The sequence below is a fragment of the Haemorhous mexicanus genome, chromosome Z (assembly GCF_027477595.1).
Source record: "Haemorhous mexicanus isolate bHaeMex1 chromosome Z, bHaeMex1.pri, whole genome shotgun sequence".
Taxonomy (NCBI): Eukaryota; Metazoa; Chordata; class Aves; order Passeriformes; family Fringillidae; genus Haemorhous; species Haemorhous mexicanus.
In genome coordinates, this window is record NC_082381.1 from 65,360,998 (window position 1) to 65,377,492 (window position 16,495).

The 16,495-nt window shown below is 39.4% G+C and overlaps 1 protein-coding gene across 1 annotated transcript in view; it reads left to right on the forward strand.

The window, feature by feature from the left end:
- The window catches only part of PDE8B (phosphodiesterase 8B), an 80,018-nt gene that overhangs the window by 31,273 nt on the left and 32,250 nt on the right, over nt 1-16,495 (forward strand). Inside the window, exons 2-5 of the mRNA XM_059837175.1 lie at nt 7,887-7,946; nt 12,568-12,758; nt 14,080-14,139; nt 15,863-15,920. Coding sequence (XP_059693158.1) covers nt 7,887-7,946; nt 12,568-12,758; nt 14,080-14,139; nt 15,863-15,920 — 369 coding nt within the window. The remainder of the gene's footprint in view (nt 1-7,886; nt 7,947-12,567; nt 12,759-14,079; nt 14,140-15,862; nt 15,921-16,495) is intronic.

Genomic DNA, 16,495 nt, shown 5'->3' on the forward strand with positions numbered 1-16,495 from the left:
CAGCTCAGTCTCAGTTGGTGTGTTTTTCCCTGAGGTAAAGAAATTTGATCGGATTCCCCAGTAATGTGTGTGACTCATACTTCTGCGAAGTTGAGAATGGACAGTAATGACAGATGGATTTACAGAAAGAAGTCTCACCATGCCAAGATCCATAAGGCTGGACATATTCTGTTCACTTCACAGATGCTTGTAAAAGTTTGTTTTCCCTTCACCTCTTCAAGCTGCAAGGGCATTAACATAACTTACCTGCCAAGTATATTCAGTGAAGTGAAATTTGTGTGCTAACAAAATAAATATACTCTCAGAGAAACTTTTGTTGATAAAGTCAAAAGTATTCAAAAGAAGCTTGATGCATTCTGTAGTCATTTTTCCTTCCAAAAATCTAACACAGTAGTTTGGAAATTAAAGCACTTGTCCAGAAAATGGATTTTACTTCCTGTCTTGTCAGTGCAGGCTGGAATGTGATGGCTGAGCAGCAGCCATGATGACAAGGGATGGGCAAAGCCATGGCTGACCTGATCAAGTATTGCAACAGCACCACTTGAAGGGACTAGATGGCCTTCAGGTGTCCCTTCATGCCAAAAGTTTTGTGACTCTTTATTCATTGGAGTTTAAGTGAACATCTCAAGCCATGACCCAAGCCCTCCTTCTTATTCATGCTCTCAATATCAGGGGAAAGGGGAGGAAATTTCCCAGTGCTGTAAGTTTTGAGACATTCTACATGGTCAGTGAAGAAAGGGAAGATCTTAATTTACATGCGCTGCTGCTTTGTGAGAAGAAAATCATAAGCTAAGACAAGCTATAAACATCAAGGTTAGGGGGTGTAAGGGACAGTGTCGCTCTGTGTCTGTCCTGCTTTTGCATTTTCCAGTTTTCCATCTGCTTTTGGCCACTTCTGAAGATAGGATGTTGGGCCAAGATTGTTTGGTTTGACTGATTTTTTTGATTGTTCCTTACAGGTTTTTTTAAAAATGGGAATGTGTTTAGAAATCTCCTTTTTGGGTTTTATTAAGGATCATCCTACTCAAATGTGTTCAACCAACTGTATCTCGAATACCAAATTTATTCTGTGTTGATACGAAGAACCAGAATTTTGGTAGTGATCCTAATAGTAGATCGTGATCCTTGAATTCATGTGAGAAAAATCTGCATGGTGAGAAATTGTGTGTACAAACTGCAGGACTGCTTCCAGATGCTTAAAAGCCCTAGTCTGCAAATTATAGGAATAAATGGGGTGTGGACTACCCTCTATGGATAGAAAGTTTCTAAGTCTTTTGCAGCCTTGAAAGGTCTCAGAGTAGCTGCTGCTGTGAGCAGAATTAGGACTGCTCAACAATGGTAGTTTGTATGCCAAATGTAGCACCATAATGGCTGACCTAGTGTCTCTTCTGCTTGTTTGTTCTATTGTCCTGTTATGATAATGTATTCACAAGGAAGCTGCTACCAAACTGTGAACTGAATGTAAGAAGTCCTAAAATAATATTCTTTCTTCAGTTATCATTTTATACCAGATACATGTTTAATATCTTAAACCTCATAGGATTATTTTACAAGTGTCAGCTTGCTTGTTCAAGAGGTCAGCTAAAATCTCTATCAACTGTACACTGATATTAATTTCTCAATTTTTGTTTTCCTTAGGGTGATCCACTACTTGTGACCTGTTGGTGCTAACTGCTTTTTGTTTCCCTCTCTGTTCCCCAAGTCTTTCAGAGGTTTACCTGCATTCACCTGGTTTGGTTTTTTTTCCCTTACCACTGGTTTTAAATTGAAACAGCAGGAGTATACAAGCATACTACTGACTTTTGTTGCTTAAAAATGGATGACTTATGTCTTGGGCATGAAAAAGGGAGTGAGAAATAGAGAAGAAACAGATCTGTTGTTTTGACTACTTATTTTTCCAATTTCTTATTTGAAACACAAGCCAGGAAACCATATAGACCAGAATGAGAATGAAGGAAGAAAGAAATCTTAACATCTGTTCCTGAAGTTGATTCTGAGACAAAACTTCTCAGCTTTGTACAAAAGGAGTTTGTGCAAAGGAGAAACAGATTCTGAGAATGAAACACAAAAAACCCCAACCAACTTAGACATTCATTGCGTTCTCAACTGTGTGATTCACAGAAGTTCCATTTTAAGCATTTGATTCTTACTTTGAAGTTTTTGTGAGAGCTTCTGCTTATCTCCAGAACTGGTGACCATCTTATCTCTACTAAGATATGAAGTCTTGGCATATGGCTCACACTGAAGAACACACAGAGTTTGCAGACAGAGGCATCTCTATGGTAGGTCCTCTTAGGAACCCAGTCAGGCTGATATTCAGAGAACAGGAGAAATGCAGGGACTGCAGTGGGCTGGTGGATCTGATATGTGATATTCTATGCCTAGCCATGCTTGGTTTCAAATGCTTCACTGCTAAATGAGTGCTTTCCCATCAGATGAAGGCAAGGTTGGTAGGGAAGAAGGAGGTGGGAAAGAAAGTTAGGGCCTAATGCTCCTTTTCAGACACAGGTCACTGCAGAAAAGGAGCTCAAAGGTCATGGGTAAGAGTACCCATGAGTAAGAGTACCCAACAGGAGCTGAATTTCGTCACCCAGAGGTGAAAAGTAGTCATGGAAGGAAGGGCTCTTCTTCCTCTTGACTTTGTCCTTCTCCCTTGTAAATATCTAATTCTCTTGTGTGCAGTGACATAGCTTTAACTGGAGGTGTTGATATGGCCTTAGCCCAATTCTGTTTGCTTTTGAGAGGCAGAAGAACCAGATGCAGGCTTATGAACGCTATCCTTGAGCTACATGCAGACCCTGCCAAACTTACAGGTCTTGAGGATTTGGGGTCCTGTGTGCTGCCTGTGGATGTAGTAATTTTATGCTGCATGCCTCAGTGTGTGTTGTCAGAAATGTTGTTAGCCGGCCACCGCTTCCAAACACGTGTTTATTTTTTACCTACACATCTCGTGGGTCAGACTTCTCTTAGGAGTGCTTGCAGAGACTCAGTGGCTGAACCAGCAGTGATAAAACTTTATTTCTTCTAAGTAGTATGTGTGTTTGATCATTGTTTTCAGAAAATAAAATAGCATGACTTTGTATTAACTTCAGAGTTGAGCTGTCCAGACCATCTGATGCTCCTCTGGACTCTGTGGAAAAGTGGCAGTTGGCTGGCAAGAGGGGAGCAGCTCCTGGAGCAGAGGGAGCTGGCAGCCCTCTAGTGGGGGTGAGGAAAATGAAGGGAACGAGCAGCTCAGCAAGAAGACGTAAAAGTCAACTGGAAACCGCTCAAGGAGAATCTGACAACTACTACAAAACCCAACAGAATTTGACAACAAGGTGGCAGAGAGCTGTCTTTCCTGAAAGAGAGTTGCTGTAGTTACCGAGACAGTAACTGTTCTGGTGGGTGGAGAGGATAAAGAGTCAGTCAGTCAAATGTGTGAGGCAGGGAAGATGGTGTCTGAAAAAGCTGGGTAGGTCAGACCACTAAACCATCTAGCTCAGGACCAAGCTCCAGCAGTATGAGTATGTACTGTAGGAGTGATTCATCCTACTTAGTCTCTCAGCCTTTGCCAAATTATCATTTAGGGGCTTTTTGACTTAGAGCTGAAAAGACCTCTCCAGTTTTCTCCCATAAACCTGCCCCTTCTTTATAAACACAAATTGCTAAACAGGTCAAGTGATACTCCCGGTAACTGTAGAAGCTGACAAAGAAAAAAAAATGGGGAAGAGCAGAGGAGTGTAGCTTTGCTGAACAGTGGAAGGAGAGCTGGGCACCCTTGTCTGGCGTGCTGTAGCAGGCAGATGTACGGGACACCAGCTCCAGGCCAAGGGTGCTGGACAACAGCTCTTGGCCCTGTGTCTTGTAAGGGAATTCATGCAAGACTAAGGCCAGGGTTGCAGCCGTACATGGCTGTGGTCTGCAGTTTGGCCAGGAAAAAAAAATAGCCAAGAGACTTGAGGTTGAATATAGTGGTACAATCAAACATGAAAATGGTAATAGTCAAGGAACAGGCTGAAGTGTCAGTCTTCACCAGCAGTGTGGATAGAGGAAACTGAGCTGGAGGGAAGTGCAGAAGAGCCCTGGCAAAGATGCGGCCAGGGGAGCACAAGGCTGAGGTGAAACCTGTGTCAAAATGAGATTGCTGTTAGTGGCTTGCAACACCAAAGAGACAGATGTCTGAGAACACTACAAAGCTGAATGAAGGGATGCACTAGTGAAAGGAAAAGGGAAGAGGGCAGGGAGCCTTCAGGGCAAAAGGGTGTCCAAAGGGACCTTGGCATCTGCATGTTGCTTCTCAACTGGCACATCCATCCTGAGCCTTTTCAGGGGGCTGAATTCACCAACACCTTTGCATCACTGTTTGGTTGGCTCTAGCTGCTATTGTTGCTCTGGAGCAGCGCAGAATTATGCAAGAAGATTTTGCTGTACTAATTAGTCTACACTAATTACAGTGGTGTGTTGGTAATTATTGATGATTCATAAACTGCATGGGCTGTAAGTCTGCAGCCATACTGGGGTAAAGACTTTAGTACTAGTGATTAGAAAGGTGAAAATTCAATGAAGTAGTAATGCATTTTGCTTAATGGCACTGCTATGATAGTAAAGTAATTGGTGATCACTGGTTTGCACAAAAGCATAAGAGTTAAGAAAGTGCTATTGACTTTGTTTCATTATTTGTTTCATAGCTGATTCCTGGGGAGATTGCTTAGGAGATTACAATGATACTGAAAATAATATTGGGCAGTTAAAAATGTTAAAACAAACTTTTTTCCCCCCTGGTTTTATGCTTTTATTATTTCTGGGTGGTTATTTCTTTGCTTTCAATACAGTGTCTGTTCCTCTGCTTACTGAAATTAGGGGTTTTCTCACTGGCCTCTTTGGAATCAGGCTTGTCTCTGCATGTTTTACCAGAAAAGTCTGTTATGAGCTACTACACTAATTGATTTAGGTTGCAGATCTATTAGCAGTCCTTCCTGGCAGTCAGTCAAATAATGAGAGCTTTATTCAAATTGGAAATTATCAGCAATGTGATATTCACTTAAGCGAGGAAATGAACAGAGGTATGGTCATGGTATCACTAATGCGCAACGTCCACATGATCAGATTCTCCTGGGAGTTCAGAAGATGTGGAATTAGTTCCTTCAGGCAACTGAGAGATCTGTAGGACATTTGTGAAGGCCAGGCATACATGTAATTATTTTTGCTGCCTCCTTTAGCTGAGTTTGACAGAGAAAAGTGAGTCAGTCATTTATACCCACAGCAATTTGGGAATATAAATCCAAGGGTCTGATTCAGGTTGTGAAACAAGACTCAGAACTTAAAGACCAGAAAGGAGGATGTCAAACATATTTTTTGCAATATCTAATGAGAAGGTTTATTTATCCTTCCCATATTCAGGTTCATTACCAACTTTAATTTGTCCCATCTGTTTCTGTGCATTGTATAAGTAATGAAGTTGAGCATTTTGGGAATTCAAAGACAATACATAACAATCTTTCAGGTAGAACAGCACCTATTCTGCATCCCATTGTGGTTCTGACCCCATCAAGTCTGCACTGAGCAGGATAGGGACACATTCACCTACATCAGGAGTCTCTGATTTTCTAATTTTCACCTAGCTTTCCTGCTGTTAGGAAAGGCAGGAGCACCCTGAATCTGGAAGGAAGGGAGGAAGAGAAAGACCCTGATTTTCTTGTCCTTCTCTTCAAGTGTTTTCTATTCATTCATGAGGCTGACACAGAAACAGCCAGGAGAAAAACTCTGAGTCAGAGTATGAGGGAGTGGATTATTTTGTTGCTGTTGTTTTAAAATAAACAGGATAAAAAAAGTGGCTAATCTATAAAGTAATCTCTATAAAGGACTTGATAGACTTGCCTGCATTGATTTGTGTCTTGGACACAGTTATTCCATTTTTGACAATACAGAGTGACTAATGCTGGATATCTTCTGAAGCAGTAGAAAGTGGAAGGCATTCATTTACAATGTGAGTGTCCTGATATTTCCCTGGCATTAATAAACGGAGAATAAAATAAATATCTGTGTCCAAACATGCATGGATATGCCTGTATTCTTCTTGTGCTGAAGAATCTCGTGCTTCTGATCCACACCTTCTGAAACAGTTTGAGCTATGTATTGTCAAAAAACACACTTTTTCTCTGAGACTGACTGACGTCTGTTGTGTAGTCTTACAGATTTGTCTAATGAGATCACTTCAAAACTTTTTTTTAAAATCAAAGTGTATGATGATAAAATATTTATTTAAGAGTTTCCTATTGAGTACCATTGGAGTGTGAATGTGCTGTTTTTCTCTTTTGGTTGGGGGGAATGGGAGCTGTGAGCTTTCAGAGAACTGTTTCTTTCACTTACTCTTAACTCATGGTTGATGATGGGTGCTAACTTCCATTTCTGTTCAGATATGCTTACAGGCACTAAGCTGCATTCTGCTACAGCAGGAGCTCAAGTGGGAAGTGAAGCTTTTCTGTGAGAAAAGGAGAGGTTAACTACACTTATATTGGGGCCAGTTTTTTTCTTTGGAAAACAGTGGCAGGCTTTGTAGTTTAATCTTTTGGAGTGCTGCCCGTTACCACCTTCTGACGTACGTTGTTGGGCTGAGAAGAATCGATGCGCAGTGGTGCGTGAAAGTCCAACGTGTCAGCTGTAGCTGTACATAATGCCACTGTCTCACGTGCAGGCAAGGCTGTTAATGCTTAACACAGTATTGTATTCTCTCAAGGAAAGAGTAGAATACTGGGAACTTCGTCTCTTTTAAGTGTTTATACACATTCCTTTGAAAAATACATTTTTTAAGGATTAAGTATTGCCTGTATAAAAGGCTCAGACTAATGAGCGCCACAGAGAAAAATGCCACAGAAATAAGGCTCCAGCATTCCTATGTGCCAGGGAATGGCCATGGGAATCTGCCTACAATTAGGGTTTTGGTCAGATTACAGGTCTTGCAGGGTGATTGCTTTAACTCATCTACACCTGGTGCACCTGGGGTAACTGGTGACCACTAGAGCAAGGAGTCTGCCCTTTAGGAGATTGGTAACTTGGAGCTAATTCTCCATATGTATGAACATTTTAAAGGTTTAAAGACTCTTCTCTTTAAGTATGTGCGCCTGTGTGAGGGCATATGTATTGTTCTGTTGCTTAACAACCTTCTGTAGCTAATGGTCTGAAGTGAAACAAACCAGTAGTGTACAGTAGAAGTGTACTGAAATGTATCAAGACACAAAAAGTATTAACGTAGTCCAGCTCCTAAGAAGTATAACAAACAAAGCAGCCACAGCCCACATGTACTGGCTTTCTTGCAGCAGGTTTAAATTATGATGTGCTATCACGTCTTCTGAAAATGTCATGGCTCACATGGTAGTGATATTTTTACCTGAAAACTGAAGGCTATGGTTCTGGAAAACAACTTTCAATCTGCAACCCAAACAAGTTCCCTTTTCTCAAAAGTTGCTTCTTTCCCTATCAATCCCACTAAAACATTATTATTTAGAATATGTCACAGGATCTTTGAAAAAAGTTTTGTATTACATTCTAATGAATAGCTTTTGGCCAGAGATAAATAACTTTCTAGGCTCCAGCAAAAACAAGTACTTCTATGTAATCTAGGTACTCTGTTGGGGAAAGAGGGAAAAGGAAGTGTGTGATTCTTGCTTCCTTTTTTAAAACCCTACTGTTTTTAACTTACAGGCAAGCAAAACAAAAACAGGGATTTGGTAAAGATGATCGTGTAAGGTGCACTTCAAAGTAACGAAGTTAAGGCTGCTATTCATACGCCAGTGTGCTTTTTAGCGTCTTTCATGGTTCCGTTTGATCTTTGATTCTTGTACGTAAAATGCTACCTTCTTAAGAACCAGACTGACAAAAATATCTGTAATACTTCTCTTCTTTAGCAGGCTTCAACTGCAGAAGTACAAGTTGGGCCCATGAGACTGACACAATACCCAATTCAGGTAAGATGCTCCTTCAGTTTCTGAGAGAGCCAATTCAGTATTGATAGATGAAGAAATTAAGGTTCAAACTCTTTAGTTAACTCTAACACTTTATTTCATTTGTACAAAGATTGTGAGAGGGATAAAGTATATTTTGTGTATCTTGTTGCTTGAGAAGATCTACAAGTAAATTAACTCAGTAAATAAGACCTTTAGATTTCCATTAACATCCCTCATTCCTTGTATCTGTCCAACCAGTAGGAGTGTGGGTGTATGTGCATCAATCAGGGAAAGAGCTGCCTCTATGGATATTAAAAACTGTTCAGTTTTGATATACCAAAGCTGAGAGCTTCATGAAACTTAGGTATATGTTCAGTTTTGCTGGGTTTTGCATAACAGGACAGAGAACTGTAACAGAACAGAGAACTGTGTTTTCTGGACCATCAATCCAAGAAATCGCCTCCAAGAAGACAGGCTCAAATTCAGCTAAGGAGCAGCAGCTCTTAGCCATACATGCTTCATTTTCTGTACATTTTGTTCCCGTGACAGCATCAGATGCCAAGTGTTATTTTTTTGAGCTTATAGTGGATGTTGGAACTCTCGGATTATAGGAAATTAAATAGCCTTTTAGCCTTTAACATTGTTTCAGTGATACATAACTCATCTGAATTAATTGATGGGAAGGCTAATTCTGTAAAATATAGACACATTTAGTCACCAGTCACCCTTTCTCTGAAAAACCTATGTGTGGAAGAAAAGCATCATAAAGTTTTACATTTTTCTGGCTTTACATTCAGTCTTAGTGATTACTGGATCTGATGAAATTACTTGTTTATATTGTAATAAGACTGTGGAGTAGTGACTTCAACAGCAGAACAACCTTCAGTTTGCAGGGAATCTCAACATAGAAGTGTGGAACTTTTCACAGAAAAATGTTTTTAGATCATGTTCATCTTCAGAAAGATTATCCAGAAGATATTTAGCCACTGCAAATACTCTCAGTGTTTTTGTCAGGGTATTACTTTGTAGAACTTTAATTTGCCCAAGGAAACATTGGATTTTTGTTGTTTTTAAAAACTGACATTCTTCTTGGTATCTTTTCAGATGGGGGTGTTATTTTGTCTTTATATTTCACAACTGAGAATCTGTGTATGAAAATAATCTGTTTCAGGCAGAAATTATTAAGTAAATCATTAAATGAAGAATTTTCCTTAAAGATGTTGCCATACATTAACTTCTTTACAGTTAAGTGAAACACTTCATGTAAACCTACCTTGTTTATTTGTGGAACAAACCACATTACCTCAGATAATTTGGCAGGTAATGCACACATCCCCACATTTACAAAATGTGTGGTAATCTTTTATTCCATCTCAACAATACAATTATGTGCTTCTCTGTGCATTGCAAACAGGTACTGAATATCACATTTTAAATGTCTATTTGTGGATGATTAATCATGTTTACAATTGTCTGAGAAGTTAAGTTCCATTTGTTAAAACAATTGCCACTGTGGCTTTTCTTAGCAAACTTCATTTTATTCTGCTGTGTTTTATGCTGTTATGGGACACCTGTGCCAACCTCAAAATGGCACATATTTTTTGTCTGAGAAGTGACCTCACTTGTGCCTGTGACCTGCCGTAAAACCATTTAATAGATTCCCCACTGGACTTGATGACCATATATGTCAGAGTAAAAATCGGGTTTCGTTTGTACAGAATTGTGACCCAGGTCTCCTGGCCTTAAGAGGCAAAGGGAAGAGTCCTAAGCAAACCAGCCAGCTCCAACCCTCCAAACATCCCATATACAGGTTGCCTCAGCTTTGTACCAAGGCTCGTAAAGAGGAATGGTTTGATTTCAGAAATGACCATGCTGAAAGTGCACAAAAATATTCTTTCTCCAGGGGACACTGGAGGTGTGGTTTTATAAACAATTAGTGCACATAAAAAAGGTGTTGGATCCTCTTGCAGAAATTTTTGCTCACAAACATTTCAATGTGTTCCTATTCAAATGCTGCATTGTCTCACCTTTTAGGACATTTATTTGCCATCATCCCTTTCACAGCATTGACACTGTGTTCTTCCCTGATGAGCTGCAAATGAAGCACGATGACGTACAGCATTTCACTGTTCCCTCATACCAATATAACAAGGATATCTCTGTAACTTTATTCAGAGATACTATGTCTCTTCCACCTTAAAAGTCTCTTGCTGGGATATGATGATTTGAAAATAATTAAGTAGCTTCTTAAGTTGCTGTAATTTTCTTTTTCCTTTTGGTAGCTTGTTTATCCTCAGCTAATGTTCCCTGTATTTCAAACTCTTTAAAGCAAATTTCTGTCCATTTTCTGTATTTGTATAATAAACAGGGAACTAGACGTGCAATTGTTGTGTGAAGCAAATACTTAGAAAGAGAGTAAAAATTTCAGTACATCACCAAAATTGGAAAGGCCTCTACAGAGAAAGCCCATGGTATTACTAAACTAAGGCAATAGTGAGTAAAATTATCTTTTTACAGTAACGTTGGCAAATCATGCAGCAAAAAAATAACTACATGAAGTTTTTTGGCCTGGAACACAGATCAAATTTAAGCATTTCCTTGATCATGTTGTTTATATGGACTATTATATTTTTGCCTTGACTTTGAGAGCATTGTTCAAATATACTTCTAGTTCCATCATGTTTTGATGATTCATGGTAAGCTTCATACGAATATTAATGAGAAAGTGTTGTAGTAATACTTTAAAACAACTTTTAAAATTAATATTCTCGGAAGGATTTGTGCACTGACAATCAGCTACCAGGGAGAGATTGTATGGTTTAATTAAGCTCCATTATTTTAGAGCTGATAAATTATTGCATTTTGCCATCCTTTATTTCCAAACTGGGAGTGATGAGAGAAGGAAGATATGAAAAAAATCACCACCCCCACCCCCCTCAAATTTTCTTTCCCCAAAACATTTCAAACTAGGAACAAAATAAAACTAATGGCAGTTGGAACCAAATAGAAGATTGTATCAGTGTAGGGAATTCACTCAGGAATTAGAAAATCTGCAGCTTGGCCACGTCACTGCTTTCGAACTCTTTGATGGCTGTAAAAAAACCCCAGGGATTAAAAAAAGTGACAACAGTTACCTTGGAAGTTAAGTGTCAGTAAACCAAATCTGCTTATTGATAACTGCAGTAAAAAACCTTCCAATACATTGAAACTTTTACCTTCTTAAGATTTACAGAAATTGCGAGCATATAATTTTCTTCCGTTGTTTAATGAAACTCTGACTGTCACAGTAACAATGATTGATTTTTTTATTGTTTAGAATTCAGTAGTCCAGGCAGCTAAAGATAAGAAGAAAGCTATTGTCACCTTTTCTAGCTTCTAGACTGATGGTGCTGAAATTCATGTGCTGACACCACAGCTGCAAAAAGCAAGGCTGATAAAGGTTATTGGCCTTTCCTACAGGCATTTGGAGCAAAATTTTGCATATTTTTCATGAACACGTTGTTTCGCTAAAGTCAGGGGATGACTTTTATTTGTGAAATGAACAGGATTTTGCTTTGTACATGACTAATCTCCGGCTGATGACTTTTTGTGAAATTTTAATAGCTGTGGATAAACTTTTGACTTTTTGAGGCCTTCTTTTTCACAGCATATTTGCACTAAATTAGCCCTATTCTTTGTCTGACACATAAGGTAGCACGGTTTGTTATCAGTCGCTATGGTAAATACGTGCAACTGTAGTGGGGAATGTCTGCATGACTTGGATTAATAAATGGATAATGATAATTTGTGTGTTAATGGTGAAAAATTTATTCTCTCTGAAAAACACTTTCTTTTCATGAGAGGCACAGAAATACAGCTGTTTTCACCTTCTATTCTGTGTGTCAGCTTGCAAACAGGCTTCCTACAGCATCTCCTTGATCTTCAGAGTGGCACCTCCATACACTTCCTACCTGATCTTGTGTGAGCAGCTCCTTAAGTGTTCAGTTGAAATTGTCTAAACTTCTTTATATGCTTAGGGACAGTTTGGTACAATTTATTGGGTAAAAATGTCTCACATTTGAATATTTTTTCCTCCTGTACATACCTGCTTGCCTGTTGTTTTTTTCAGCTTTGAAATTATATTCTTTAACGCCATTTTTTTGTGATTAAAGAAGGAGAAGACAGATAAAACTGTGTTAATTTTTTGCCCATGTCTTCAGGGATGATAGGTGGTAATTAGGGCAGCTGTATTTCAGGCAATTCCTTTCAATCAAAAGTGTGTGTAGCTGGGGTGGCCTGATGAGAGTGGCAATGATGTTTGAACACTCTGGCTGGTTGTTGATTGAATTGGAACAGGAGCTAGGAAAAAATCATCATGTGGCAAGCTGGTTTTGTCCTAAACTTTTAAACAGTCCTTATTTAAAACCATTAACTATTTATATAGTTAACTATTGTTAACTATTGATTATCTGTTGATGACTGTGGTATCCATTAAGAAAGATGTACTACTACATTGGTTGTTTTACAACCTGTGGTTCAAGCTTTCCACTTTTAAAGCAGACTTTAAATCTTCCAAAGGGCAGAAGTATTTGTTAAGACTTGCTCCGTGCAGAAGACTGCTTTACATGCTTAATGTGGTGCTGCTGTTTTCCATCCTCTGCAGGTTTTGCTAATCTTTGCAAAAGAAGACAACCAAAGCAAGGGTTTCTGGTGGGCTTGTGACAGAGCAGGATACAGGTGCAATGTTGCCTGGACTCTGGAATCAGCACTTGAATGTTTCCTGGATAAGCACCAGGAAATAATTGTTATTGATCACAGGAATTCCAAGTATTTTGATGCAGAAGATATCTGCAGGTAACCTAAAGCACCTTATGCTTCTCTTAAGATTTGGAATGCATTGTATGAAACCAAACCTCCTAATCTGAAACTAAAAAATGAGGGGGGGCGGGGGGGAGGAGGGGTGGGAAGAGGCAAAAGCAACAAACAAAAAATGAACACCTAAAATTGTAAAATGGAGGTTTGGGGACTGAGGCCAGGAGGTTTGTGTACATCTGTAAGAAGATACCAATATGAAAACTACATTATGCCAAAGCTGAATTGTAGAATTATCTCTAGGTCTTGGGGTTTCTATCAGAACATAAGCCAAAGTTGTTGTGAAACTATTCCCTGCTGTGGGTGCTGCTTCTTTCCTAGACTACTGCTGCAGCAAAATCTGAAGCTGCAGATTTCAAAGGAATGTGTTTGTTTGTGCACAAGGTCAGGCACTGCCAGTTCTTTGCAAAAGTTTGCATCGCTCTTCTAGTCCACATGGTTGTGTCTAAGCTGCTTTAAGATTACGAGTGCTTAGTATTGGGATCCTTTGCTAAAATACACTGCTTCAGCATTTGCACCATACTGTGCTTCTAGTCTGCCATGAGCTGAAATTTGCCATGTTTATGACAAGGGGCATTTTAATGCTCAAATACTTGTGCTGGTCTAAATTATTCTAAAAGACCAACAGATAAAGATTGTTTATTCAGAACAGTGTAATATGAGTGAAAAAACTTATCATTAGCCTGTAAAACACAAACAGAGTGTTCTTCTGATAGCTGGTCATATCTTTTTTGGTTTTTCTATAATATGCAACATGGTAAAATTTTTTTTGTTCAGTATTTAATGAACTGTACTCTTTTATAATTTGCTATGCCCACTTTTCTTACTTTCATGCCTTGAAAGCACTTCCTACCCTCTAAACAAAATTTTGCAATGTCTAGAAGGACAGTGGTAAATCTGAGAGGGGGTAGAGATTCTTGTTTAAATTAGTCAAGGGCGTTGAAGATGCTTTGCATGTACTGACCTTTCTCGACTCACGCATTCAGGGCAATCTGCCCCAGATAAGCTGAGTACACAGGGGAAACCTTTGCTAGGTCATAAGAGTGGGTCTGAAAAGTGATGTTTGTACACTGAGGTTTTGGAGCTTTTGCCTTCTTACCTGCATAGAGCAAAATGAGAAATCTGGTGCCAAAATGAAAACGGTTTGTCTAAATGGGGATAGTTAGGTTTGGCAGTGCACTATCGTATTGTCTACCCTCAGTGGTGTCTTTCAGTCCTGACTTTCATTTATATTTTCAGTGAAGGTACTTAGAGCAATATTGAGAAAGCATTCAGTGTAACTGAGAAATTATTGTTTCCTCAGGTCTATTCGTGCCACAGAGCTATCAGAGCATACTGTAATACTTGCTGTGGTTCCACGCACGTAAGTATTACTGGTTTGTGAAAGATTTTCATTTTACTTTATAAGAACAGTAACCTAGTCTACAACAGAAAGTATCTTACTAGCAAATCTAACAGAGTAAATGTAGTATTTTTCACCTGAAATGGGCTAGTGATGTTTGATGTTTTATTTGAGTTTTTGACAAACTTTAGTGCTGACTAGTATTTCCTTGTCACCTTCAGGATGGGTTTTATAGTAAGAAAGCCAGACAGATATGTGTTTTTTCTGAGAGGAAAGGAAAATACAAATCCAAACTAGAAAGGTGTGTATTACTTTCTAAAGGAAATAACTAGATAAATAATAAATTGTTGTTTATTGAACTGGGTGATGGGACAAACTTCAATCCAGTTGATGCTACATTCACCAGAATGTTGTCCTTAAACCCTTATTCAGTAATTCATAACCCATGCATTCAGGAAGAATTCTTACTGACTTAAATGTATCTCTATCAAATATCTTCAAATACCCTTGTTAGAAAGTACACACCACTGAATCCATTACCATTTTTATTCATTTCCTAAATCAATTAGAGTATGAGGAAATAGAGTGGCAGGAGAACTATTACTACCAAAATTTGAAAATCAATTAAATTTGCTGTTGAACTAGATTTTGCAACTTAGCTTCACCTTTATCTTAATAATATTTTTTTAGACTATTTCTCATAAGATATCACAGAATGTCTTTTTTATCTTCTTCATACTTTTTTTTGCAATCCCCTTCCATGTATGTAAAGAGATACAGGACTTCTCTGGAGGATCTGTCAGGTTTGCTGTAGAGTAACTATCAAGCTGTATAGAAGCTGCAAATACCTATAATAGAAGACTGTAGCACCAGCTTCTGTAACAGTATGATTTTTTGTATGTATTTAAGGAAAAATTCTTCTCACTGAGTTAATTATATTTAGAGAACTATGTTCGATTCATGTCATCTAATCCTCAAGTGTTGCGTCCCTTTATAGTAAATAATATACCAGCCCTGCCTAATATCTGTATCAATGACCTGGACAAGGGATCGAGTGCACCCTCAGTCAGTTCACAGGTGACACCAAGCTGAGTGGGAGTGCTGATCTGCCGGAGGGCAGGAAGGCTCTGGCCTGGATCAGCCATGGTGTGGCCAGCAGGAGCAGGGCAGGGATTGTCCCCCTGCACTGGGCACTGGTGAGGGCACACCTGGAATCCTGTGTCCAGCTCTGGGCTTCTCACAACGAGAAGTACATTGAGGTGCTGGAACAATTCCAGAGAAGGGCAGTGGAGGTGGTGAAGGATCTGGAGCATGAGTCCTGTGAGGAGTGACTGAGGGAGCTGGGGATGTTTAGCCTGGAGAAAAGGAGCCTCAGGGAGACTTTGTTTCTCTCTACAAGTACCTGAAAGGAGGGTATACCCTCCATACCAGGTGGGGTCCGTTATTTCTCCCAAGTATCAAGGGAGCTGACAATAGGAAATGGCCTCAGGTTGTGCTAAGAGAGGTTTAGATTGGGCATTAGGAAAATTTTCTTCCCTGAAAGGTTTGCAAGCATTGGAACAGGCTGCCTAGGACAGTGGAATCACCATCCCTGCAGGTATTTAAAAGATGTGTGAATGTGACACTTGGAAAGTGGTTCACTGCTGTTCAGTGTTTAGTACTGCTGGGTTAAAGGTTGGGCTTGATGATCTAACAGTCTTTTCCAACCTCAATAATTCTGTGGTTGTGTGATTTTGTTTTGTAGATCTGCTGACCAAGAAGAGACTTCTGTTCTCCCCCTTCTTGATGCAGGCTTTGATAGGGTATGTATAAATTGCCTGTATAATATAGAAAATATAGTAGCTTCATAAATTACAGACATTTCTGCTTCCTCCAGCTGAAAAGTACACATCCTCTTCTGTTAGAAATTTATTGATAAGAAACCAGTGGCAGTTGATTTAGTTTTCTTTTCAGGAATATTCCAGAAGCATATGAAACGAAAAGCCCGGTGATTTAAGTAGTCCTTTCAAAATAGCAGCTATACAGAGATTACTTTCTTGTGGTCTGGCTGGGTGGTGGGTGGGTTTTATGACTGCACTAAGAAACAGGGGTGGGAGGCTCTGATTAACATATTGCAGCATACTGACTCCTCACCCAGACCCCTCCATGTGTCTCAGGATGCTGGGATTTCTATTCTAAAGTGACTACAAACCTGGTCCAGCTCGGGAAGATTTTTTTCCCCCATAATGTCTGTTATGTTGGTTTGCACCAATTCTTCTCAGTACAGAGTTAGATCCTGTACCAGAAGCAGGAGGGAAGATAACTGTTCATACTGTTCCTCAAAGGGCTCTGTAGGAGAGAGCAGAAAGGCAGGAGTTCTCAGCTCTGAAAATCTAGG